The following is a 26,054-nucleotide window of genomic DNA, read 5'->3' on the forward strand; positions in this document are numbered from 1 at the left end:
GAGGAGGTTTCCATGGTGACAGCAAACAAGGCGCACACTTGAGGGGCCGCAGCCGGGCTCCTACCCGCGTCGCCGCCATGATTCCCCCTGCAGACTCTCTGCTCAAGTATGACACCCCGGTGCTGGTGAGCCGGAATACGGAAAAGCGGAGCCCCAAAGTAAGGACAGGTCTCACGGGTTGGGGGAGCCCGGGAGCTCCGATGGGGAAAGATCCCTGCGGTGAGGGTCCGGGGTCCAGAGAGACGTGGGCTGCAGCAACTGGGAGCAAAGGGACTTGGGATGGGGGAAGGAACATGGGAGAGCTGTACAAGGAACCCAGATGGGTGACCCCAGAGGGCAGATTTAGGATGAGGAAGAAAGTCACAGAGGTGGATGGGGCTCATTCTTTTTCGTAGTTGTCTGGTCCAGGAATAGATCTGGTAGTGACTGCTCGCTCCATCACTAGAGGGTTGAGCACCCCTGCTGGAAACACTTGTTCCAGGAGAAACAGGTCTTGTACTGGGGTGGCACCGGAGACTCTTCATGGCTTCCTTAAGCTGAGACATAACTTTTGAGAAGACAGATGGAGAAAGTGATCTGGGAAGAGAGGAAGGGTGTTTAGAAGACCTGGGGCAACTCAGAGGGCTTGGGTATGTGGAGTTCAGTGTCTGCCCTAACTTGTCCATTTTTCTCAGGCACGGCCACTGAAAGTCAGCCCCCAGCAGCCTGGACCCTCCGGTCCAGTCCCACAGCCACCAAAGACCAAGCTCCCCTCAACTTCTTCTGTCCCAGATCCTACAAAGCAGGCAGAAGAAATCTTAAATGCCATCCTACCCCCAAGGTAAAAATTTAGGAGCAATGACTGGGAGAAAGCCCAGGCTTTGCTATCCCAGAACTTGGAAATGTAGGAAGAGGCACCTTGTCTCTGCCCCTGGCCAGGATTTCCTCCCAGTAATCCAACACTCCTAGAGCTTACAGATGGCTGGATCCGGGAAGGGTGGGGGGCAGGATCTTCTCTATCATCCTCTTTTCCTGAGTGCTCAAACCCAAGCTCATGGTTTTAAATGCCATCTATATGCTGATGACTTCCAAATGTGTTTTTCCAGCCCTGTTCTTTTCTCTAAGCTCCAGACCCATATATTTTACTGCTTCCTCATTAGCTTCATGAAGGTGTCTCCTGGGCATCTCAAACTCAGCATGTCCAAACTGAATCACAATGTTCCCCCTCCCAAACTACTCACCCCCAGTCTTCTTTCTCCTAGTGGCTCAGGCCACCCTTCATTCCTTTTGGTCTCTCACGTCACACGTCCTACCCTTCATCAAATTATTTTGGCTCTACCTTCAAATTTATATCCCAAATCCAACCACTTTCTGCCCCCTCTGCTTCTGCTGTTTTGTTCCTCATCACTGTTTGTCACCTACATTGGCCTCCTATCTGAAAACCTTGCTTCCATTCCTAAGCCAGATCTTGCCAGTCTTCTGCCAGGAACTCTTTAATGGCTTCCCATGTCCCTCCGACTAAAATCCAAAGTCCTTACAATGATCTGCAAGAGTTAGCATGATCTGGCTCCTCGTATATCCGTGATCTTGTCTCCTATGACTCCTTCTGTTCAGGGGGGTGATGCCACAGAGGCCTCTGCTCACTGTCTCTGGACGCTGCTCTGACAGTTGCTGTTCTTACTGCCGAGGATACTCTTCCCCCGATGTCCACCTCATTCCCTTCCATCTCTTTACTTGGGTCTCACTCAAACATGATTGCCTCAGGCAGCCTTCCTTGAGAATCCTTATTAAAAAAAAAAAAAAAAAGACAACCATTTTCCCTTCTTCAACATCCCCCTACCCTGCTTCCTCCTTATCTGACATGCTTTGTTGACTATTTTTATGTAATAAGTTAACAGCACAGTTTCTAAGGCTGTGATGAAAAGAGACTCATCCAAGATGGAAGTCAAAGAAGGCAGGGGAGATTTTTCAGGTGACTCCCTCCTGTCAATAAATGGAAGTTCTCTCCCCACCGTGATTCTTCCCTCAGGCTCCCTTCTTGTGATTCTGGAACCTGGCCATGCCTCTGACATAAGGTTTACTGGGGGGCAGGCCAGTGGCGGGGAGCAAGGAGGCGCATGCCTTCAGGAAGCTCCCCGCTGCACACATTTGCCTCTTTCTGGCTGGCACAAGTTTTATGGTGCCCTGTGTGTCCTACCCCACAAGTCAGTGGGGAATTCTCACTGGCCTTTCTGTTCCAATCAAGCAACAAAGCCCATGAAGCTGCCCTCACTCCTCTCATTAGGAGGGTAAGATCTGGAACATGGGTGACGATTTCACAGAGAGCCACAGGAGGGTAGAGATTGCCCAGCTCCCAGGTAGAGGCCCCATGGAGGTGGCTTAGTGGGTGTGGCTATGAAGCCCTGCACTCCTCAGAGAAGAGAGAGGGATGGAAGCTTCTGGTGGGTTGGTGACAGAGCTGCCCCTTGTTCCTGCTCAGGCAGAGGACCCAAAAGGTCAGCTCTGTTCAGGTTCCGGGGCCCCTCTAGCTGTGGGTTTGCTCAACCCAGCTGTGTCTGTACCACAGGGAGTGGGTGGAGGACACGCAGCTGTGGATCCAGCAGGTGTCCAGCACCCCCAGCACAAGGATGGATGTGGTGCATCTCCAGGAGCAGCTGGACCTGAAGCTGCAGCAGCGGCAGGCCAGGGAGACCGGCATCTGCCCCGTGCGCAGGGAGCTCTACTCGCAGTGCTTTGGTGAGCAGCCTGGCGGGGGCTGCGGTTGAGGGGCTATGCGGTCTTCTCCTACCTCCTGCCCTTCCCCATAAGCACAGACCCGAGTTCTGAGTACCCCCGAGCCAAAGCCCACCCCATCCTGGAATTGTCTTCTCTCCCACTCCCTGCCCCCCAACCCCAGGAACTGCTAAAGGTGTCCTCATCCCCCCATCTTCCAGCCAACCTGGACACCTGATTCCTAACCTCTTAGCTAATGGTTAAAGATCAGAACTTCCATTTTAAATCTTTGTAAAAAAAAGATTTTTTAAATATTAAGCATGTTAGTTTTTTAATCAGAAAGATTAATGTTCCAAATTTATATCCACCCATCAACATTCAACCCTTCGCCCAGGAAAATATTTCAGGGTGATTTGCTACTAACCAACAGTCACCAAAGTTAAGTGATAGTGTCAAATGGCTGTCCCCCAGCCCACACTCCCTGGCCTGAGTGGACTCTGTCATTCAGACTGCCACCACACTTTGCCGGCCAGGTCAGCATCTGTGGGAGAGATGGGTGGGCAAGCTTGGATTCTTACTGTTTGCGGCCCCAAGCCGGTCCAGCCAAAGGGGCACACAGGAGTTCCCAGTTGCTTTAAATTTAAAGTCGTCATCCTCAAACTGAAAAGTCAAATTTCTCGGACTAGTACCCTGGGCTTTCTTTCTGAGGGTGGCTAAGAGGGGCTTTCCGGCTACAAGCAAACCTGAGGGCCCCTGTCTCCCTCTGCCCCGGGCTCGCTGACTGCCTGTCCTCCCAAGTGCTAAATTCAGAGCAGCGGCTATCTGGCAAGGCTCCTGGGTCCTCTGTCCCCAAGTGGGGAGGACACACGCTATGCTGTCCCCAGTAGGAAGGGTGGTGAACCATAGACGTGGCACGGTTTCCCTCCCGCCTGCCCTCCTGAACTCATTGTGTGTGCACTTTGGAAGACGAGCTGATCCGAGAGGTGACCATCAACTGTGCGGAGAGGGGGCTGCTGTTGCTTCGAGTCCGGGACGAGATCCGCATGACCATTGCCGCCTACCAGACCTTGTATGAGAGCAGTGTGGCCTTTGGCATGAGGAAGGCGCTGCAGGCTGAACAGGGGAAGTCAGACATGGAGAGGAAAGTGAGTGGGGTTGACCATGAGGTTTCAGCCCTCTGTGAATTCTTCTGTCAATCTCAGGGCCACAGGGTTGCCATTCCAGATGAAACTCTGGCCTCTGAGGGGGCTCCGGCCATCCTGCCAACAGGGACCCTTGGGTTCAGAGCGGCTGGTCAGCCTGGCGCCGGCAGATCCCACTCCTAGTGGACGTGCTGTGCCAGTCACAAACCCCCCACTGGGTGGCAGCACAGACCCTGACAATGTCAGCTTGGACAGCTGTGCCCAGGTCCCCTCCACCGACCCTTGGTGGCAGCCCAGGATGACCCAAACTTCTGTCCTCAGATTGCAGAATTGGAAGCAGAAAAGAAAGATTTGGAGAGGCAAGTGAACGAGCAGAAAGCCAAGTGTGAGGCCATCGAGAAGCGGGAGGTTGAGAGGAGACTGGTAGAGGAGAAGAAGCACAATGAGGAGATTCAGTTCCTCAAGCGGACGAACCAGCAGCTGAAGGTGGGCACCCCCCCCCACCGCCTCCCCCAGGCCCACGCGCTGCCAAGGAGTAAAGGAAGCAGCGGTGGGGATGGGGCGGGGTGGGGAGGGGATGGTGAAGATTTATTATGTATCTTTTCCAGCCATCGGGCTCTGGATTCCCACAACACATCAGCCCCACTCTCCAGTGGAGGGTGTTTTCCCCTTGGAAATAAGTCACCCATCCCCCGGGAGGGGCAGATAGGGCAGAAAGTGGAACTTCTCTCCCATGACAGCATGGGCTGGATCTTTTCAGCAGGCTCTCTTGGGAGGGCTTTTCCCACCTGCGGCCCCTCTGAGGCATGGCCTTTGGGGTGGGCAGGGAAGGCCCTTTGAGAAGGAGAACCATTTCAAATTAGGAACTTTCCCCAGATGCATGGTCAAGGGAAGGCACCTGGAGGTGTTTTTCTTCCAAGTCCCTTTGCTTTCACCCAGCCGAGCTGAAGTGGGGCCAGTCCCCTGAAACTCTACATTCTCTGTAGAATCTGAAGTTTCCCTAAGGCTGGGCCCCAGACCAGCATCATCACCTGGGAACTTTTAGAAATACAAACCACTGGGCCCATCCCAGATCTACTGAGTTAGAAACATGGGGGTTGGGGTCCAGCAACCTAACAAGGTCTGCAGCGGAAGTTTGAGGACCGTTGTTCCTAGACAGCGGACCTGTTCATGTTTGGTGGTGGTCTCCCATGGCCCTGGCCAGAGGGGCCCCTGGATGCTGTCTCCCTTTCCTCCCTAGTCTCGTGGGAAGTTTACATTCTTGTGATTGGCAGGCTTCTTGGGGCTCCACCAAGGCCAGGCACTTAAGATAAAGACGGGCTTGTATGAACTGCTAGTGTGGGACGACAGATCTTCCTGTTGCTGAGTTTAACGAAGAAAAGCTAGAAACTTCACAGCCAGACATGAAATCTATTTACTTAGCAGCTTCTGAAGCTGCGTGCCTTATCTGCGGTGTTACCTTCACCATAAGCCTGAGTTCCTCAGTTCCTCCTGCAGTTACCAGCAGCAGCACAGTGGAATACCTTGGCTTCTAACATTTATTTATAAGCAACCTTGTCATCCCCAGGGTGTAGGACTCTTTAGAAGTGAGTTATTTTTATTGGCTCCAAGCTGCACTGCAAATAAAGCAGTGCCTGTAGTCCCCAAGATAGACCTGCTTAAAGAGCTGTCCACACACCATGATAGTAAATTATTTTACTGGCTGCCGGAGGAGCAGAGTATATAACTCCCAAGTGTGTTAAGCTTTACATACAAGATGGACAGCTCCCTACTTACTGGTAGCAATTTCCTCTAATTGGGTGTCAAGTTGTCTCGGTGGCTGAAAGATGGCTGTTTCCCAAACCTCTCGTCCCAGCACAGAGCTCCCAGGATCCCAACCCAGAGAGCCAGATGTTTACCTTAGCATTTCAGGCCCGAAATCTGAGCCGTGAAAAACCACTATTTCAACAACTTTTATTCAATTTCCTTTTCAATGCTTTATATTCTACACGGAGCCATTATCGTATGGAAACCAGGACAGCTCTGGTTTCTCCTCCTGCAGCAAGACTGGATGCCAAGCCCAAAACCAGCTAATCTAGGAAATACGGAATTGGGAATGGAGGGAAAAACACTTGGCCGGGCGGCATTGAATTCTTCTTCCCAGGGCTTTCTCACCTCTCAGCTAAAGGCTGCAAGCCTCAAATATTAATGGAGTTTGTTTTTGTTTTTCAGGCCCAACTGGAAGGTATTATTGCACCAAAGAAGTGATCATTTCCACATGGGTCTCGGCGAGCACTGCTACCCCATCCTAAGCCCGTTGTAATAAAAAAAGCTAGTTTCCTGAGTGAACAGGCCATACCCTCCCCCCAACCCCCACCTACATGTTTGTCAGAAGTCACACGTTGCCCCAGTGGCATGGAACACAAGTCTAGCAGCCAGACTCCTTGGACTGTAGAAGGCAGTGCAGCCAACGGTCTCTGTACGTGGCCAGCCTTGGGATTTGCCAACCCAGAAAGTTAAGCCTTTTGCCATATCCCTTGCAGGTGAAACAACTGCCTTCCCACCACTGCTCCCTCCTACCAACTACTCCTAGCCAAATGGACCGCCTCCCTGTCCCATCTCTGGTCCGTGATGCATCTTGTACCTGACCTTGGGCTGCTGTCTCCCTCTCCTCTTATGGCTTTCCCTTGAGGTCTTTCACCATCCCCACCCCAGTGCAGTTGTAGTGACTGCTGCAGGAGCTGTGCATTTATACTAGGTCATTTTACGCCTGCCCAACATACCCACCACAGCCTCTTCCCTAGTCTCAGGCTGCCCAGGTGAGGCAGCAATGGCAGAGTCAAAGCCACGGCTTCTGAGCAAGTAACATCTGTGGGAAAGAAACACAAGCCACGATGTCATGAGCTGCCTGCATCTCAGCAGCCCTGAGTTCCTTTGTTCACCTTACTCAGCAGGGAATCACACCGCAACCCTACAGCCCTCTAGCTAGCCTGGAGAGGCACCCAAACCTCACACGCAGGTCTAATTACTCATGAGGAGGCTGCGGCCTGGAGACTGCATTTTACTGCTCCTCCCAAGTTCAACCCGGAGTTCAGAGGCCCAGGGTTGCTCCTGGTTCCATAGGCAGTACAGTACGTGAGCAACACAGATCTCTCGTTCAGGGCAGCCCGGAGTGGGCTAGCGCAGCAAGAGGAGGGACTGCCCTCCTTCCTGCAGATGCAGATTGCACGAGGAACACACTTAGGAGGGCACGAGTGTGTCCACTGGGCTATGCTGCCTCCAGTGGCTCAGTACTGCCCTCAGGGGCCAGGAGGGACCCTCTGTAGCAGACCTCTGACCCAACATCGTCCCTCTTAAGGCTCCAAGGCTCCCTGGAAGGGCAGTCTGACAAGAAGAGCTGTGTTCCAAGTCAAGCCTGCCCCTCTCCTCTAAGATCAGAAGCCAGCTTTTACCCCTGTCCACATGTCCTCGGGCAGTCTAAGGCACCACTACAATCACCTGTGGGCTGCCATTTTCATGGGCAAGAGCTCCGCTCGCTGAGATGGCTAGACACGAGAGTCCTTGGCAGTGAAGCACTTATGTCCTCACCACGACTCAGGGACAGCTCGAGTGGCATTTTCCCCTCCTATTTTAAAGCCTGGGCCATGTACACTACATCCTTGAGATTTTGTTTTCACATTTCTGTTTCAAACTAATTGCCGGTATGACAGAAATACCACCTTTTCCATGCTGTAGACTTCATCCCTGTTTCTGTCAGAGACCTGCATGCCACGTTAACGCTCTGGGGGAACTAAGAGGGCTCGTGGAGGTGTCAGAAGTGCCCCTGGACCCCACCACCTAAAGCCTTGGGGTTGCAGGGACTTTCTTTTAACAGCACTGCTGAAGGGTTTCAACTGTCAAACCTCAGAATACATCAGGGCCTTAGAAATGCCAACTGGGCATGAAGAGAACACAGTTTCTAATTGCATATTTTTGTATAATTTAATAAAAATGTTACTGCTTATGTTTGAATTTTTTGTGTTTGTGTTTCTGTCCGTCTGAGTCATTGATCTTCTTTTTGTTCCTGTTCCTATTTTTCACGTTGTGTGTTTCATAGTAGCGTACACCAACTTTCTTGGACTGCTGCTGCCGTGCCGCTCGCCTCCGCTATAAACAATGGCAAGAAAGAAGAAAACCAAAATGACCAAAAAAATAAACAACAAACCCAGTCAATCGTAGAAAAGTCCCAGAAGAGCCCCTCTGTTTCTCTGTGCTCCCTTCCTATGCTGCTCCCCCAAGTACCAGAAGCAGTGCTAGTAACAAGGAAGGGCTCCCCTCACAGACCCAAGTGTGCTCTTGCACAGTAACTCGTGACCGTGCCATGTTCTAGACGGGTGTTTGGTCCAACCGTCCTCCATGCTGGAATCTTTTCTACCACACCCCTGACAAGTGGTCCTCTAAGGGTGAACACTTCTAGTAACAAGCTCTTCATTCCCCGGAGAGGCCACCCCAGCTCTGATAAGCCCAGTAACAGAGCTGTGGGCAGGAATCTGTCTGCCAAAACAGCTCTGCTCACCAAAGAAAACCAGCAGACCCTTCTAGAGGGGAGCCCACCTGTCTGAGGACAGTGATCGAGAACTCAAGGACCTTCATCCACTAGGCCAACTCTTAATCCTACTGAACTAATCGCAACTAGGTCGCTTAGGACTGGGGTTCTGAAAATTCAATTCTGGAAAGCATGTCTCTTAGGAAATGGATTGTTCCTCTTTACTTCCTGGGTGACATTTAAGACCAAAACCACTTACTTCCTTAGATGTAAGCATTCTGCGAGTCTTATTTGAACGGTCCTCTTCCCTCTGTGCCTTCCTTTTCTTTCCCTTTTTGGTAGGTGCTAGAAACGTGACACAGGAACATACAGAAAAGAATCAGGGATTTTCTATTCAAAACTCGGTCTGTGAATGCTAACGTGAGAATGAGCTTGATTGTGCTGGAGGAAGAAGGCCAGTGTGCATGGAGTGTGGCGGGCATGGTGCGAGGCAAAAGCAGGATGAGGCTGGGAGGGCGCCAAGCCAGGGGGACCCCTGCAGGCCATACCGGGGTTTGCATTTATGCCACGGAAACACATTTTCACATAGAAGCTATGAGTCCAATGGAGTAAAGAACAGATAGCTGACCCATCCTGCCTCCCACAAAAATAATCTGGCTGACTCACACCTAGACTGTAAGCTTACTACTGGTCTCTTTTTACAGGAAGCCTCCTGAATTAATCCCAAGAAATGTGCAGAATGAAAAGCGAATAAACCCAAGCTGTACAACAAACAGTATACAGAACAGGGTCACCTGCCCATAATGACAAGCACCGTGCGGGGAACACCACAATCCCCCAAGTGTCGAGATGAAAGTCACACGTCCCACAGTCCCACAGACCCACCGGGTGCACACCGCACCCAAGCGGTTTGATGAATTTAACTTTACCTGTGTCTTCTGCAACCTCTTCAGCTGCTCTTTGTTCTTCAGATTTTGCAAAAACCTTTTCACTTAGTCCCTTGGATATTCTGCAAGAGAAAAGCCAAGTAACATAGCTGCCCATCACTCCCCTCAGTTGCAAAATCATGTGCCAACCCGGGGGCAGGGACCACCCCGAAGCCTGCAGAAAGCCACCCTCCTTCCCATGGTTGCCACCACAGCCCACCGGCAGGCGGTGAAGCCCCACAGTTCCAGCAGCTCCCTGGGCCTTCGGCAGAGGCGGACTTAAGCCACTCACAGTTCAGGGAGCTCCCTCTCATAAATGGACAAACCACCTCCCATAAAAATACTGCTCCAGTCCTCGTGGCAAGCATCTCAGAAAGGAATGAGCAAACTACAATTTGTGAGAAGACGAGGATACTACCTGACTGCGGAAAACTTCTTAGCTTTGGCTTTGTTTAAAAACTTCTGATATTTAGCAATCTTTTCATCCAGCGCTCTAATAACGGCCTTGGTGTCATTTCCCACGTGTTCTCCCTGGAACTCCGGGCCAGACTCCTCTTCCTCGTCTTCCGGTTGCTCCTGTTCCTCCTCCTCCTCGTCCTCCTCTCCAGAAAAGCTCTCAAGCTCTTCATCGATATCGGACATCTCCAAAGGGACCAGGTCATCCCCGGAAAACTGAGGCACGACATTGATTTTGCCGAAATTCTGCCGAACCCGTGCCAGAATCTGCTGCATTTCTGAGTCTGTGTCACAGCGACTGTTCTCGTTTTCCTTCTCAGTGACAGGCTCTGAGGCTTCCCCTACAGTTGCGGTGACTTCCTCTTCAGCGTCCTTCTGGCTGGTTTCTGTGGCAACTTCCAAAGATGAGGAGGACGGGAGCTATTCAGGCCAAAAAGGGGGACAGGCGAGGGAGAGAAATGGGATCAGAAAATAAAAACCATTTCCGAACTGACAGCCTGCTCTTGAAGGACGCAGTCCTCTTCTCGGCACTAAGGGAAAGAACTGAAAACCCGCCCACTGGAATCCTGTTGTTCATCTACCACAGGCCAAGCTCCATTACACCCAGAAGCCGCAACTCAGCTCCGAGGCCTTCAGCTGCGGTTCCAAAGGATGAGCCCACTGTGAGTATCGAACCACTCAGACCATCCGCCATGTCTCGCAGAGCGTCTGCCTCCCTCCACCCTCCCCGAGGAGGGGAAGGACTGGGGCTGTGGAGACAGGCACACCCAAGGCGAGCACACACAAGTGCCCCAGACAGAAAGCAGACTGCTAAGCGGTGGGGTGCAGGGGAAGCCCCCAGAGGAAAGGTGTGATGACCAAGAGAAGGGAAGCTGGTGACGAGAGACCATGAGGAGGCGAGCTGGGGGACAGGGAAACAAGCCGCCTCTCTGAGGCAAAGAAGAAGTGTGTGGCAGGCTTTATCCTGGCGCCTCGCATTGGTGGTATCATTTTATCCTTGCAACAGAGATTCACGAACCTTCAGGGATTTTCCGAAGGCAAGAGTGGTTGCACAACAAGTGCTCAAAATAAGTCAGGAATCCAGAACATTCAGGAAATTGTATACAAAATTTGTAGGTACATTTTTATACCTGTTCCTGACGCTAAGTTTTTAGCTTTTAGATTCTGAAAGAGTTTCAGCCACTATCAAGAGAAAAAAAAGAAGAAAATCGCAGACTGGGGGAAATAATGATCTAAAACTCAATGACCAGACATGGAGGAAGCGCTCAAGATAACCCTATGATGTGCACACAGGGTGACAAGAGACCCTGCCACACCTCCTTCCTACCACGACACCCTCCCCACCGCGAGTCCCTTGTGCCTCGTGCCGCTGCGGTCCAGCCCCATGACTTCCTCTCCACACGTGGATCACAGCAGGCAGGCCCCACCTTTGGCCAGTCCCTTCTCCCAACAAGACAGCTGCTCGGCTCCTGCCTCACACCATTAAGATCTCTGCCAAAATGCCACTTCCTCAGAGGCCACCCTCGCCCACCCCACGTACAAGAACACTCCTTTGTCTCCCACGCCCCGACCCTGGTTTTGTCTTCCTCACAGTCAGCAGTGCTTCCTGACATTTTTCTATTTATCTGTTTACTGCCTATCTGTCTGTCTGTCTATAGTATCAGAATGTATGTTTGATTTTGGCATAAGAGCTCGAAACCTCTTAGTATCCGCTGAGTAAAAAAAGGGTGCCTGCCATTCTTCCTAAAAAGCCCCTTTCCACCACGCAGGAGTTTATGCTGATGACATGCTCGCGGGGGGGGGGGGGGCTCTCTTCAGAATGGGGGCTGGTCACCAAAAGGCCCAAGCACCTGATGAGAGGGTGAGAGACAGGAGTTCGATCACCGATGGCCAATATAATGGAACGTCCGTGGGAAGCCCTGAGGGTAAGGTCTGGGGAGCTTCTGGGTCGAATGTACTGATGTGCCAGGAGCGCACCAGGCCCAGAAAGGGCACAGGAACTCTATGCCACCCACAACCCGACACCTGGCCCTAGGCATCTCTTCCATTCGGCTATTCCTGAGCTATATCCTCTATAACAAGGTGGCCATCATAAACCATTTTCTGAGTTCTAGGAGTTGTTTTAGCAAATCATCAAACCTGAGAAGCTCTGAATTTGTAGCTGGCTGGGCAGAAGCGTGGGCAGCCTGAGAACCCCACCTGCAGCTGGCCTCTGAAGTGGGGGCTGCTTTGTGGGACTAAACCCTTAACCTGTAGGTCTGTGCTAACTCTTGGAGCAAGTGCCAGAACTGAACTGAATTACTGGATATTCAACTGGAGTCAGAGAGTTGCAGAGCTGGTATGGGTATCAGAGTGCCCAGAGATATGGAAGGGCATGAGGCGGGGACCCGTCTGCTTCCACTGCAACACCGCCAGCGCCCAGCGGAGTACAGAGCACAGAGGACATGCTCCGCACGCTGGTGCTACTGGAACGACTCAACCAGCCAACGACTTAACAAACCAAGAAGATGGGAGAGGACCAGGTTTTGGCTTTTTTGGTTGTTTGGGGGGGGTTCAACGGGGAGAGGGAGAGAAGTTAACATATACTGCAGGTACGTCAATTCTGAAATGCTGGAAAATATATTCAACCGAAAGTTTCTAGCTGATAATTGAAACTCTGGGAACAGAGTTCAGGTAAGAGGGAACCAGGATGACACGAAACCGAACACCAGCACGGAAGCGAAACTAAAGCCACCTCTTCCAAAGGCTTAGCAGAGCTCTGAAAAAGAGCCTAGAAATAGAAAAGCAAAGGGCCACAGCTGGAGCCTTGCGGCAGTCCACTGCCAGGGAGAAGGAAATGCAACAGAAGGGAAGCTTCTCAGTTCAGCCCAGAAGCTCGAAATCTAAGGCTTCTTTCCCTGGCTACAAACTGTACCACTCTCCTTTCCCACCCGATCACGCGCTCCCTGAGGGCAATGACTGTTATTTATTCTTTTTTTTTTTTTTTTAAAGATTTTATTTATTTATTTGACAGACAGAGATCACAAGTAGGCAGAGAGGCAGGCAGAGAGAGAGAGAGAGAGAGAGAGAGAGAAGCAGGCTTCCTGCGGAGCAGAGAGCCCGATGCAGGGCTCGATCCCAGGACCCTGAGATCATGACCTGAGCCGAAGGCAGCAGCCCAAACCACTGAGCCACCCAGGCGCCCCAACTGTTATTTATTCTTATATTCCCTGTGCCAGGCACATGGCTGGGCCTAACAGATAAATGTAAAGCCAATCCTGGAAATGCCTCTGCTCCTCATGAATAAGGAAATACACAGGATCGGAAGAGCACTTACAAGCAGAGCCCTCTTTGTTCTAGGCCCTAAAGACTGGTATTCAGACTTGGTCTTCTATCACAAATCTACTTTCTAGTTTCCAAATGCCACCCCCACCCCAAGAAGGTCATAACGACAGCTCTATGGGATGGGAGACAGGAGAGGGAAACGCCCCAGAGAAAACAGGTGATTCATAACGGAAGGCAATCAAAGGCACTACGCCTAGGTCAGTAACCACACTTTCCAGAAGGCAGGCCCACCCTGGTCTCTTACCTGGGAGGCCGCAGGGGGCTCTGCATTAGGCGGCTTGACAAAGAAAGGAATCCGGCCCCTCTGCCAGTCATTGAGAACCATCTTGCCCACAGTCTGCAAGTCCGGCTCTCCACCCTGAAATGTCACAGGAAGACTGCCGGTTAAATTCAAGAACAAGGGGCGCCTGGGTGGCTCAGTGGGTTAAAGCCTCTGTCTTCCGCTCCGGTCATGATCCCAGGGTCCTGGGATGGAGCCCCACATCAGGCTCTCAGCGCAGCACCAGGGAGCCTGCTTCCCGTACTCTCTTTGCCTGCCTCTCTGCCTACTTGTGATCTCTGTCAAATAAATAAATAATCTTAAAAAAAAAAAAAAATCAAGAACAAATCCATCTCCCAGCGTGAGATGCAGCTGCCTCAGTTATTCATCACCATCTGCTTGCCAAGTTCCGTACTGTTCACAACAAAAAACGTCCAGCAGAGCCTGGCTGGCTCAGTCAGTGGAGCATGAGACTCCTGGTCTCAGGCTTGTGAACTTAAGTCCCATACTGGGTGTAGATTACTTAAAAATAAAATCTCTAAAACAAAACAAAAAAATAAAAGAAGGCCCATTTAAAAATAAAATCTATAAAACTAAAAAAACCCCCAAAACAAAACAAAACCACAAAACAAAAGAAAGCCCATTACCCCCCACACCACCCCCTGCCCCCGCCGCACCCCCCGCCCCGACCTCCCCACCCTGCCATATGTCCTGGTCTGCATTTGCACAGACCCTCACTCACCTTCAGTAACTTCCCAGTCCGGAACGCCAGCTTCTCAAGAAAGTCCTCAGCATTCTCCCAAGAATCAATCTTGTAGGTCTTGCTGATGTATTCTGGCTTCGCTCGTTCAAGTACAGCATTGATGTGGTCTTCGGGAGTCTTTATTTTTTCAACTTGAACCTAGATATTAACAGGAAAATTCCAGCCTTATAGACTTTATATGGAAGCAGTAAAGTTCACATTTGTAACAATATCTGAAAATAGATTTCAACACCGTTGTGCAAGCGGAGCCTGGCAGGGCCGGTCTCCAAAGTGGCCAGCCACGGTCAGCTGGAAGGTCCCTGCACGCCGACCACCACCACAGAGCCTAGGACTCGGTGCTGATCCTTGCTCACCACACACTGTGTGGTTCTGCAAGCAGTTTCAAGTTGGACCGTCTCATGCTACTCACTTGCAGAAATGGCGAAAAGCCTGCCAATGCCAGGACACAGAGAGAATTCGATAGTTTAAGGAGAGAGGGGAGGAATGTGCTCAGGATGTATGGCCAGCAGCCCTGGCTAAGGTTAAGTGAAAGCCGTTTAAAGGTTTTGGTCATATTCAGAAACAAGTGAGGAAACACTTGAGTTCCAAAATGACTCAGCCCATAAACCCTCGAAGATGAATGATCACTAAACATAAACAGGCCCTGCTTCCCTCTGGATCCCGCGTGGAAACTACAAACTCTTTTGTGGGATGACATTGAGCAGATCTGCCCGCGGCTCAAGACTTCCCAAGCAGGCTACAGCGGAATGGAGAGGCCGCTCTGCTGAGTGTCGTGTTCCTGAAGTCTGTTCAGACGGGCGGACCCCGAACAGCCTCCCCCATGAGTGAAACGCAAAGGTATCCAAGGTCCCCCCGCAGCCCCACGGCTCCCCACAAAGAGCAAACAAAGAGCCTGTCAGGACCAAAAGTACTCACCACTCCTTTCAGCACAATGTCTGTCTCCGAGTCTTCGGAGGGGTAAACCACACCTGGACAGTCGATAAGGAATATCCGACGCATCAAGGTGATGTACTGCCAGACCTGAAGGCAGAAAGCCAGAGACCCCTGGGTCAAACCCTCAGTCTGATCTCACAAAGCTACAAAGGCTCTCCTCTACTTGGGCCACTCGTGAGGCACTTCCACAAAGTATCAACTACCGTTGCCACCGGCAAAGAGTCCAAAAGTAAGGCCGATCAACACCGAATCAACCTTTCCCTAATTTTTCCAAGTACTCTTCGAAGATTAATACTGTCTGACTCCTCTTGCTTTCAGCAGAACTCATGCTGCTCCCCAAACACTCTGTGCTTTAGGGTCTGTCCCCAACTGCCAGAATCTACTGTAACACTGAGTTTTCTTTCATAACCCAGGCACCAATATTCTTGGGTTAGTTTTGTTTGCCAAAGAAAGGCTGGAGTAACAATTTAAAACAGACTTAAAGGGGCACCTGGGTGGCTCAGTGGGTTAAAGCCTCTGCCTTCAGCTCAATCATGATCTCAGGATCCTGTGATCGAGCCCTGCATCAGGCTCTCTGCTCCGCGGGGAGCCTGCTTCCCCCTCTCTCTGCCTGCCTCTCTGCCTATTTGTGATCTCTGTCAAATTAATAAAATCTTTAAAAAATAAAAAATAAATAAAACAGACTTAAAATGAATGGCAAAGGCACACAGTGCCATAAAAAGTACTCTCAGTCTTACCCAAATGGGTAGAGACAACTCTGGTAGACTCCAAACCATCACATAGAGACTAAACTCTCAATGGTGGCTTTCATTCAAGAGAAGTAGATATATATCTCCATGACCTAAACAACCATCCTCTGTAAAAATAAAATATGGAGACATAAATAAGGCCCTCTTGAGCCAGACGTACCTTTGTTTCACCTGCAATGGGGGCCACGTTGCAAACTTTCTTGGAGCGCAATGTGTTTATCACAGAGCTCTTGCCAACATTTGGATAGCCAATGAACCCGACACTGATCTGCTTCTTGTCAGTGTGTAGCTGTTAAAGAGAATACATACCACATATACACGGTCATGAACAACCCTGGGAAAAATAGGTTGTGTTACTTTGCTCATAAAACAAAGAACACAGGGCAAAAGTGTCACTAGAACTTGATCTAAAGCCTAGACACACACCAACTATGTCATCTGAGTGGGCTGCACATACACACACTTATGAATCAATCAGATGTGACTCATTTCCTCAATTGTCAATGTGCTATTGTTCTTCAATGTTTTAAGGTTAAAAGTATGTAGGTCGAAAATCAAAGGGAGAAAGAACTTGTTAGTCATCAGTTTAACACCATCCACAGATAACACCAACTGGCAATCCCAAGACCCATCCCTCCTTTTCTCCGCACAATACATTTTGCATTTTCATTGCCAAAAACAAATGACAGAAGGAAAAAAAAAGCAACCGCAGAAGTTAGACCATTCGATGAGAGTCTCAAGGAGACCAGAGCTCAACAAGCCTGCAACCGGCTGAGGGCTTCCGATTAAAGATGGCGGACTGAACGTCCACACTGGCCTCACGCCCTCCGCAGACTCCACTACGAGGACAGCAGTGAGAATGAATACACGGGAACCCATGGAACCAGGCATATAAAACCAAAGAATGAATTGGAAATGAGACAATAAAAACAAACAGACAATGTTAGCAAAATACTAGCGGCTAGAAAGTAGTATCTGACTTGGCCCACTACAAAGATGAAAGCGAAGGTAGGAAAACTAAAAGCCCAGCAAAAATATTGCCAAAGAATCAAAAATGCCCTCAGGAACTGGCAAGACAGCTACCGCTCAGGGGCTCTGAAATCAAGACCAGTGAGAAGTCCGCGGAGCAGGGACACCACTCTACCTCTCCCTCCCCCAGCAAAGGCACCCAGCTTCTCTGCACCACTGCCTTTCCAGATATGGATTTTTTTGGAAACCCTGCATGCATCTCTGAAAATATCTTTCAATTTTAGATGGGAACCTAAATGGGAACCTATGTTTAGCAGCAGCTAAAGGCGAGCATTCCCAGTGTGATTACCTGAAAATCTAAGTATCGACGTCCTTCCTCCTGCTGAGTTCCCGAAACCCCGGCAGTCAAGCTTATACATCCCTGAGCTCGAGACTAGAACACTCCTTTATGGAGAAACTCTCAGATCCAGGAGTAAAGACCTACAGACACTGACACCGAGGGTGCCCTCCAACAAAATACTGGGTTTCTGCCTAGTTACACTACAGTGAAGTCTATTATCAATAGTCACCCCTCCACCCCCAAACAAATAAAACTTCCATTGGGTTTTTAGTGGCTCACCTTTATATATGAACAAAAAGTAAAAAACAACCAGAAATTTAAACTGTGACTAGTACAAAAGACAGAAAAAACACAAAAAAACTGGCAGGAAATAGAGTCAATGCGGGAAGAAAGGAAAATTTCAAAATACAGTATCATTACACTTCTCAGAAACAGATGAAAGTTCATCTGTGACACAAGAAGAGAGGCAGGCCAATGCTTAAAAATGAGAGGCAAAATAAATGTTACTAAAGAACAGCTAAATGGTTAAGTCAGAGAAACTTCCCATGATATATAACAAAACATCACAAAGGCACCAAAGTAAAGCAAAGAACATTCAAAAATTAAACCAAGTGATAAAACCAATTTCCTGAACAAGAATAGGTGATGGGGTAGAGGGTGGGCGATCTCTAAGAAATAATACAGGACATCAGACAAAGTTCTGTCCAGTGCCTAACTCACTGACAGTGACTCACCTAAAACCACATCACTATAAAACTTTAAAACGGAAATTTTTTTCGGAGATCCCAGCCACAACAGACTGGGCGTCAGAATGGCCTCGGATTTCTCTACGCCACGCCAGAAGCCACCAGAAGATAACACAGTGGTGCTCTCAGCATTCAAGGGAGAACAGTGTGAAGACAGAATAAAGGTATTTTCAAAACACAAGGTCTCAAAAAAGGTACCCTTCTAAGCTCAGCTTCTTAAGAAGCTTTTAGAAAATATGTTCCATTAAAAGGAAAAAGTAAACCAGTTAGAAGAAAAACCAAGAAAGAAGATCCCCTGTTGGATCCCTTGATCCCACTGAACAAGGTATCCAACCCAGGAGAGAGCCACAGGAATGCTGAGGATGATGGTGAAGGACATCCCAGGAGGACAACTCTGCAGCCAGCCCGGGGGGCAGCAGTCCCGACTGGAAGGTAGGGTCCCTAACACTCTCAAAGCTCCCACTCTGCCAGCGGATTTGGTGACACATTAGTGACAAAGGACAAGGAGCTAATTAACACCAGAGAGGACAGAAGGTTCTATTAGAAAGAAATTATAATCACAGCACCATGTGGGTGACTGTGACTGATGCTCTAGGTCAAAATAATGTACACGCTGAAGGAAATGATCATCTAGCCAGATGACATATAACAACAGAGAGAGAACAGAGGGAGGGGAGTACATGTGGGGAGAGGACAGCTGTAAGAAACTTAATACACATTTTCCACAGCACAGACTTAGCAAGTGTCCAAAATGGCAGGTGCTGAGGAGTGGGAGGGTGCAGGGTAGGGGAGATCAGAAATAGAATCAAAAGCAGGTACTAAAAATATGGAAGAAAATAAGGGAGGTAACTAACAGCCACGAGCTGAAGTGTCTGCTTCCAGGAACTGGGGAAAGGTGGGGCAGAGGATGTGCGTCCTTTGTCTGAAGCCAGGTAGAATGAATGAGACACGCCAACACCTAGCTGCAGGTACAGAATGGGAAGCTCCAAGAACATCTGCGAGGGTGACCTGGCCGCAGGGCTTCCCAGAGAAAGTGACATCAGGCCAGGGATCAGCAGGGGGCCTGGGGGGTGCTCAGAAACTGCACAGGCCTGAGGGCAGAGGAGGCACTGCAGGCCTTGCAAAGCAGGATGGGGAACACAGGGGGGTGGGGGAGGGGCCGTTCTCAAGCAGAGGACAGACCATCAGGAGCCAGGGATACTGCAGGAAGGGAAGCAATGTTTGTAAAAGGTAGGGGCTACGGCTGAGCTGGAAGACACTTTCCACAATCCCTTATAACCCCAAGGCTCTAGGAGTTTTTCCGTCTCTCAGACACATACTTATTATTACATTACCAAGATGGCAGAACTGAGGTGTGTAACCTAACACAACTGGCAAGAGAAAGTCTCCCACGGACCCACAGCTACACACTCCAGGAGAGGCGGGTCAGGTCCAGTACCTTTCCAAACTGCCGGAGAAGCTGAATAAAGGCTCCTTTGCCAAAGGGGTTGGTAAGACTTGCGTGGAAGGCAAGGGTCGGGTAATCCTGGGAGAGGATAGCCACCCAACGTTTCTAAAAGGCAAAGACAAGACACTTGTTTATTCGTAAGCCAAGAAAACTCAGAGCTTAAGTTACACACTGTTTTTTACATAGAGCTAAGGAAAACTTTAGCTATAATTCTTTAAAATATTTTATTTTTAAAGAATGGCAAGTAATGCTTTTTCTTTTGTCTCACAAACATGGAACAATTACAAAAATGCCTTCATCGAGACTGAACGCAACTAATGTAACAGAATGAGGAACAGGCCAGCAGCTACAGCAGCTTCTCCTCCCAAAGGGGCCATATCGCCCATCCCTTGGGTCCCGCAGCCATCCCTTCGCCAACCATCAGCGAGTAAAACATTAACTCTGCCCGCGGTCGGTGAAGCACATTTTCGTTTTGCTTCCAGTGAGAAAGCTTCCACGACTACTAGGTCAAAAAGTCCAGTACTTTAAGGTCTCAGATCTCATCTGAAGTGAAACATCCTTATTGACAGAGAGCTTGTCCTCCCTCTGCAAGTCTATTCTGGATAAGCAGCCATACTTACTGTCGCCCAGGTTGGAACAAGGTCACATTTGTTAAGAACAAAAATTAGGTGTTTCCAGGGTTTTTCCTTCTTCAAGTAAGTCTCAATGTGAGGGGAACGGGTACCCATCGGATCTCTAGCGTCAAGAACTTGAACTACAACATCTGAAGAATCTATCACCTGCGATTCAAAGAAGCGAAAAGGATTTGTTTTAGTAGAGATGAGAAGTGGGAGATGGAGGACATTTAAAGGAACCTGGGAAAAATAAAACAGTGAGAACTTCAAAACATGGATAGGTTGTGGCCAATCTCAGTGCCCAATGATTGGAACTTTCTCCATCCTGTGAGTAGGAGAAACTTGTAGAATTTCAAAGAGGAAAACTAACTTAGATGTAACCCATACTACTTCACAACTACTGTTCATTATTGAATGAAGTCACTTACTTCTTAAACTTCTAAAAGTTTCTACTGTCACAGGTTTTGTGTATTCTACAAAAATCTAGAACATTTAGTTTACCTTCAGGGTATACGTTCCTGTTAGGTTACTGTTGGATTATGAGACTGTGCTGGAAAGCTTTTAGTGACCAAGAATTATTTCGAGTACTCGGATATCAAACTTAGCCAGCTGACCCAGGACTCGGGACACGCGAAGGCTCCTCCACGAACCAGTGGGGTGAGCTGGGTAAGGTACTCAACCTTTCTAGACGGGTGTTCTCATCTATAAATGACAAGGCTAAGTAACTTAACCCCCCCCCACGCAGCTCTAACCATGTATGATAAATCCAAAGTCTATGGAACATAGCTTTTATTATCATTAAAAAAAAAGCAAAGCACAGTTATCCAAAACAATGGTAGCATGTGCTTAGCCACATCTGTCCTGGTTTTGGAGGGGAATATGGATGGAATGAACAGCAGAGTTTGTGCTTTATTTGTGAGAGCTTCCATATATTAAGATCAGTTTTCTCATATAAGATAATGAAAGCCAAAGGAAGTTCACAACAAGAAGGAACTGAAAGTCTTACCTTGTAAAGCTCACCCCATATTCTTTTGGACTGTCCCTTCTTATAGATCTCTTCTTGGGCTTCACTTCTAAATAAGAAAACACTCCAGGTGAGCAAGTGAACCCTACAAAAAGGATGTTTAGGGAGGACATGACGATGCCCCGCAGGAAAAGGGCATCAAAACTACTTGGAGATGGGGCAAAAGCAAATTTCACTGAAAAAGCCAAATGCCCATCAGTGGAGGGATGGGTTAAAAATGTGCAGTATACACAACAGACTGTTACTCGGCAATGAAGAAGAACACAGTACTGACACAGGCCACAACCTGTATGGCCCCAGAGACATTCTGGTCATGAAAGAACAGAGACTGCGGGACTGCATGTAGGACCGAGTACCTCTCAGCAGAGCAGTCAAACTGCTAAGAGACAGACCGCAGAAGGGTGGCGGCCAAGCACTAGAAAGTTACTGTCTATGGGGTGAAGACTCTCGGCTCAGGACGACATGGAACAGTTCTGGAAGCAGACAAGGAGCTGTGACGGCTGCATACCCAGATGGATGTGCCCAGTGCCACTGCAGTGCAGGCTTCCAAGGGACTGAACTGGTATAGTCTTTATGCAGTTCACCACAGTGAAAGACTTAACTTAAAAACAGTGACTCAAGGGGCACCTGGGTGGCTCAGTGGGCTAAAGCCTCTGCCTTCGGCTCAGGTCATGATCCCAGGGTCCTGGGATCGAGCCCCACATCGGGCTCTCTGCTCATTGGGGAGCCTGCTTCCCCCCTCTCTCTCTGCCTGCCTCTCTGTCTACTTGTGATCTCTGTCAAATAAATAAATAAAATCTTAAAAAAAAAAAAAAAAAAACAGCAACCCAAGAAACAGCAGGTGTTGGCGAGGACGTGGAGAAAGAAGGACCCTCATGCACCGCTGGTGGGAATGCAAACCAGGACAGAGGGTCCTCAAAAAGTTAAAAAGAGGAATGCTGTGAAATGTCTAAGACTGACGAATCACAGACCTGAGCCCCTGGTACAAATAATACATTATATGCTAATAAAAATAATAATAAAAAAGTTAAAAATAGAAATACCAGTGATCCAGTAATTACACTCCTGGGTCTCACCCAAAGAACACAAAAGCACCAATTTTGGAAAGATATGGACAACTCTATGTTTACAGCAGCATTATTTACAGTAGCCAATAGCCAGGTGGATGCCCAAGCAGCCATCAACGGATGAATGGATAAAGAAGTTGCGATATACACACACGACGGAACACCCCTGAGCCACCAGAAGGAATGAAATCGCGCCATTTGCAACAGCATGGCTGGAGCTAGAGTATAATGACACGTGAGATCAGTCATTCAGAGAAAGACAAATACCACAGGATGCCACTCATGTGTGGATTTTCAGAAACAAAACAAATGAGCAAAGGAAGAAAAGAGATGTTCTACAGTGGGACTGTCGATTAAGTACTGACATGGAAATCTTTTGTTAATAATTCAAAAAAATTTTTTTTCTAAATATTTATCTAAAATAAAATGTAAGGGCGCCTGGGTGGCTCAGTCATTAAGCGTCTACCTTCAGCTCAGGTCACCATCCGAGGGTCCTGGGACTGAGTCCTGCACTGGACTCCCTGTTCTGTGGGGAGTCTGCTTCTCCCTCTACCTGGCCCCCCCACCCCGGGCTCATGATCTCCATCTCTCTCTCACATTCTCACCCTTTCTCTCTCAAATAAACAAAATTTTTTAAAAACTAAAATAAAATATTTTAAAAATATAAAGGGCAAGTTAAAATACAGTCTTAAGGGGCCCCTGGGTGGCTCAGGGCCTTTGCCTTAGGCTCGGGTCATAATCCCGGGGTCCTGGAATCGAGCCCCGCATCGGGCTCTCTGCTCTGCGGGAAGCCTGCTTCCTCCTCTCTCTCTCTCTGCCTGCCTTTGCTTACTTGTGATCTCTGTCAAATAAATAAATTTTTAAAAAATCTTAAAATATAGTCTTAAGATATTTATAAATGAACACGGAATGTAAAAAAGATCTAGAATAATATATCTAACAGTGACTGATTCTTGACCTTCTTTTGGGTATGTACCCCTATGAGAATATAACAAAGCTATTGATCCTTTTCCTCCCTCTCCCCAAAACAAATATAAGACCGACAAAACACTGGCACCTTTATGCATGTACATACATTTTCCATGTTCTCTTCAAAGGGTCAAAGGAAACTCAAAGGCCATCCGTGAATCCCCATGGTCTAGAGTCTCTGTTTAAGGAAGCCCTGACATTCACAATTTTAACAATAATATGGTCGCTGAGATTATGAGCTCTTAATTTCTTTGTGCTGCATTTCTAATTTAACCCTATATTCTAAATTGTCTATCCTAGACTTCACTGCTGTTATAATGAAGAAAAAAAGTTTCTTTTTATTTTGGAAATGAAAAAAGAGACCTAGAAAAAACCAGCCACCTCAAATTATTTTCCGTCTGGCCCCAGCTTCACAAACTTTTCTAGTCAAAGGGAAGAACACTCTCCTTCTAGGAATTAAAGCACCAGGGCACCTGGGTGGCTCAGTCAAGTGCCTGCCTTTGGCTCAGATCATGATGCCAGGGTCCTGGGATCAACCCCTGTGTTGGGCTCCCTGCTCAGCAGGGGGGCTGGCTTCCTCTTCTCCCTCTGCCAGTCCCCCTGCTTTGTATGCTGTCAAATAAATAAAATCTTAAAAAAAAAAAAAAAAAAAAAAAGGAGTTAAAGCACTGAGCTTTAACTTGGTATTTATGTAGGTATAATAAAGGTAAAGACAAAGTTCTGTTGCAGAAGAGAAAATGAGAGTGGTATGAACGTTCAAACTGTACCTGACACCAGTGTCTTCAGTGACCAAGTCACGATCCTTGCCCTGATCATAGCTCTCAGTGGACATTGTTGCATTTTCTAGAAGAGACTGCATATCACTAGCAAGTAAGTTTGGTCGCTTCCTCTGTGACTTCGGGCCAAATGTAGTTTCAAAGCTTTCAGTATCAAGAATGTGCACCTTTGAGTTCTAATGAGAAAAGATAATTATTCATAAAGCTAAGGAAGACACTGAGCAAAAGCAAAAGTTAAAAACAACCCGGGAAAGGTTTTCTTCTTTTATCTTTCCAAAGCTCAACCCATACCAAAAACTACAACATGGATGCAGCCTAGTTTCAAATCAGCCTGAAATCGCAAAAGCACTTGTTCCCCCATTCTGAAGTTCTGGAAGACTCCTTGGAGAAATACAAAGTAATATAAATAGTCAAAGCAAGTATGAACAGTTGTGTAAGACTTGCCAAAAACTCTGCTTTATTTCATTTATCATAAACTGCAGTCAAATGTAATTAAGGCTACAATGATGAATATTAACTTATCTTTTCTGACTTTTTTTTTGAGCTTTCAGACAAGTGCATAAAATTCGCCAAATTCACAGATTTTGTCAAGGACAATCATACTCAAATTTGTGTGTTTTTTTAAACCAACTGTAAATGCCAACTTTTTCTTGGAAGTTAATTTCTTTCATGGCTAAAAGGAATTGCTTGTTTTGTAAGATGCATTTTAGTTTCAGATAACATTTTCCCTAATTTAGGTAACGTTTTTATTAAATGCACATGGAAAGTCTTCAGATGAAAAACATCTAGCAAGAGTCCAAAATAATAGTTCAGATGTGATAAAAGGAACCTGATACTAACTAGAACTTGCTGTGCCTGTAAAGGAGTTACGGGCATAGGAATTTTTGAAGCAGGATAAAAGTCAAAGTTTGAGTTAGGATCTATCACGTAACAGAATGTTAACAGCCGGCAGAGAATATCCTCAAAAAAAAAAAAAAAAAAGGCCTCTGCCCCTCAGTACAAAGCTCCTCTGTAAGCACCAGTTACTAAATGTGGATGACGAAGCCTCCCCTGTGGCTTCTGACCTGGATCCTACCCCCTCTGATTCCCAGATCCTTAAGCTATGGTCACTTTTTTTTTTTTAATTTTTAAAAAAGATCTTATTTATTTATTTGTCAGAGAGAGAGAAAGAGCGAGTGAGCACAAGCAGGGAGAGAAGCAGGAAGAGGGAGAGGCAGGCTCTCTGCTGAGCTGGGAGCCCAATGTGGAACTTGATCCCAGGAACTTGTGATCATGACCTGAGCCGAAGGCAGATGCTTAACCACTGAGCCACCCAGCATCCCACTACAGTCACCTTTTCAGATTCTCTGACCCATCTCTTAGTTCAGTTTTACCCGCTACCCTCCCACAAGGGAACATCCCTGAACAGAAGGCTGGGTTTCACACTGGAACTAGATATTAACGTCGCCGTGAAAACTGCGATCACAGTTATCCTTGGAAATCTCACAAGTCACCTACAGAGCACACAGAGCACCGCAGACACAAAGACGTGTGCGTGGAAAGCTGTACATTGACAAGCGCCGCGCAGTTAGAGGCAGTAGGGCAATAAAGGATGCAAATCAAATCAGTTACAGTATTTTTGCTGTATTGCTACAGAATCAGTGACTGTAATGTGCACGGGGCTAAAAGTTAAAGCGTATCTGATTAGACTGCCCTGTGTGGCCATCTGAGAATTAAGTTTTATAACCAGTAGTAGATACCGCACTAAAATAAATAGGGAAGGTTTTTCAAGGCCAAAGCACAAAGCTCCTCCCTTACCCTGAGCACCTAGCTGCACCAAAACCCCAGCTGAGCGCTGCAGCTGTGGGCCCCACGGACTCCGGACCAGCGACTGACGTCTGAATTTTAGAAGCACTGAACAACCGGGATGGGCAACAAAGCAATAAATCCATAATAAAAAACCTCTCAGTTCTTCTCATAAACAGGATTCAATAGTTTGTTAAAAGATGGCTTTAGGGAGAACAGACAAAAGAGAACAAGGGAAATGAGCAACTTGTCTGTGGTTCATGAATTACACTCATGTGTTTCCCTGAAAGAAAACAGTCATTCCACTAATAGGCGCCATTCTTCTCGTCTGTCATAAAACAAAGCATAATTGACAAAACCTGAGGCAATAACCAGGCCTCGGTTTTTATTTTGTTCTGCGAGTAAACAATTTTCTTTGAACTGTTTAATCCATGTATGCATGTCAATGTTTCCTTCCCCTCCTTACATTGGAACCGAGGCTTATACACTGGCTACATTTCTGGGAACTGTTATTCAATACGAGTAGAAACGTGCAAACATTAGGCCATTTCTTTGGTTCTGTGTGAAACT

General features: G+C 47.9%; 2 protein-coding genes across 3 annotated transcripts in view; one reads left to right on the plus strand and one right to left on the minus strand.

The window, feature by feature from the left end:
* On the plus strand, positions 1-7,823 carry DNALI1 (dynein axonemal light intermediate chain 1). The gene is made up of 6 exons (XM_004828322.3): positions 1-158; positions 675-820; positions 2,546-2,715; positions 3,658-3,836; positions 4,155-4,319; positions 6,045-7,823. Exons 1-6 carry the CDS (start codon positions 78-80, stop codon positions 6,078-6,080), a joined length of 777 nt encoding a protein of 258 aa, XP_004828379.2. The 5' UTR covers positions 1-77; the 3' UTR covers positions 6,081-7,823.
* The window catches only part of GNL2 (G protein nucleolar 2), a 23,637-nt gene continuing 5,350 nt past the window's right edge, over positions 7,768-26,054 (minus strand). For both annotated transcript variants that reach the window (XM_004740757.3, XM_045064210.1), the window contains 12 exons: positions 23,691-23,875; positions 20,870-20,936; positions 19,870-20,028; positions 19,241-19,354; positions 15,908-16,036; positions 14,981-15,085; positions 14,045-14,203; positions 13,288-13,401; positions 9,682-10,139; positions 9,267-9,346; positions 8,597-8,682; positions 7,768-7,958 (listed from right to left, as the gene is read on the minus strand). In XM_004740757.3, coding sequence (XP_004740814.1) covers positions 7,806-7,958; positions 8,597-8,682; positions 9,267-9,346; positions 9,682-10,139; positions 13,288-13,401; positions 14,045-14,203; positions 14,981-15,085; positions 15,908-16,036; positions 19,241-19,354; positions 19,870-20,028; positions 20,870-20,936; positions 23,691-23,875 — 1,809 coding nt within the window. In that variant the 3' untranslated portion in view covers positions 7,768-7,805. The remainder of the gene's footprint in view (positions 7,959-8,596; positions 8,683-9,266; positions 9,347-9,681; positions 10,140-13,287; positions 13,402-14,044; positions 14,204-14,980; positions 15,086-15,907; positions 16,037-19,240; positions 19,355-19,869; positions 20,029-20,869; positions 20,937-23,690; positions 23,876-26,054) is intronic.

The sequence above is a fragment of the Mustela putorius genome, unplaced genomic scaffold (genome assembly GCF_011764305.1).
Source record: "Mustela putorius furo isolate JIRA1106 unplaced genomic scaffold, ASM1176430v1.1 tig00003853_pilon_pilon_pilon, whole genome shotgun sequence".
NCBI classification, from domain to species: Eukaryota; Metazoa; Chordata; class Mammalia; order Carnivora; family Mustelidae; genus Mustela; species Mustela putorius.

What these genes read in the sequence shown, in the direction of transcription:
- DNALI1 (XM_004828322.3), top strand. Translation starts at nt 78, where the DNA reads ATGATTCCCCCTGCAGACTCTCTGCTCAAGTATGACACCCCGGTGCTG. An exon ending in AATGCCATCCTACCCCCAAG is followed by an intron (nt 821 to 2,545) that starts GTAAAAATTTAG and finishes TCTGTACCACAG; the next exon opens with GGAGTGGGTGGAGGACACGC. An exon ending in GCTCTACTCGCAGTGCTTTG is followed by an intron (nt 2,716 to 3,657) that starts GTGAGCAGCCTG and finishes GCACTTTGGAAG; the next exon opens with ACGAGCTGATCCGAGAGGTG.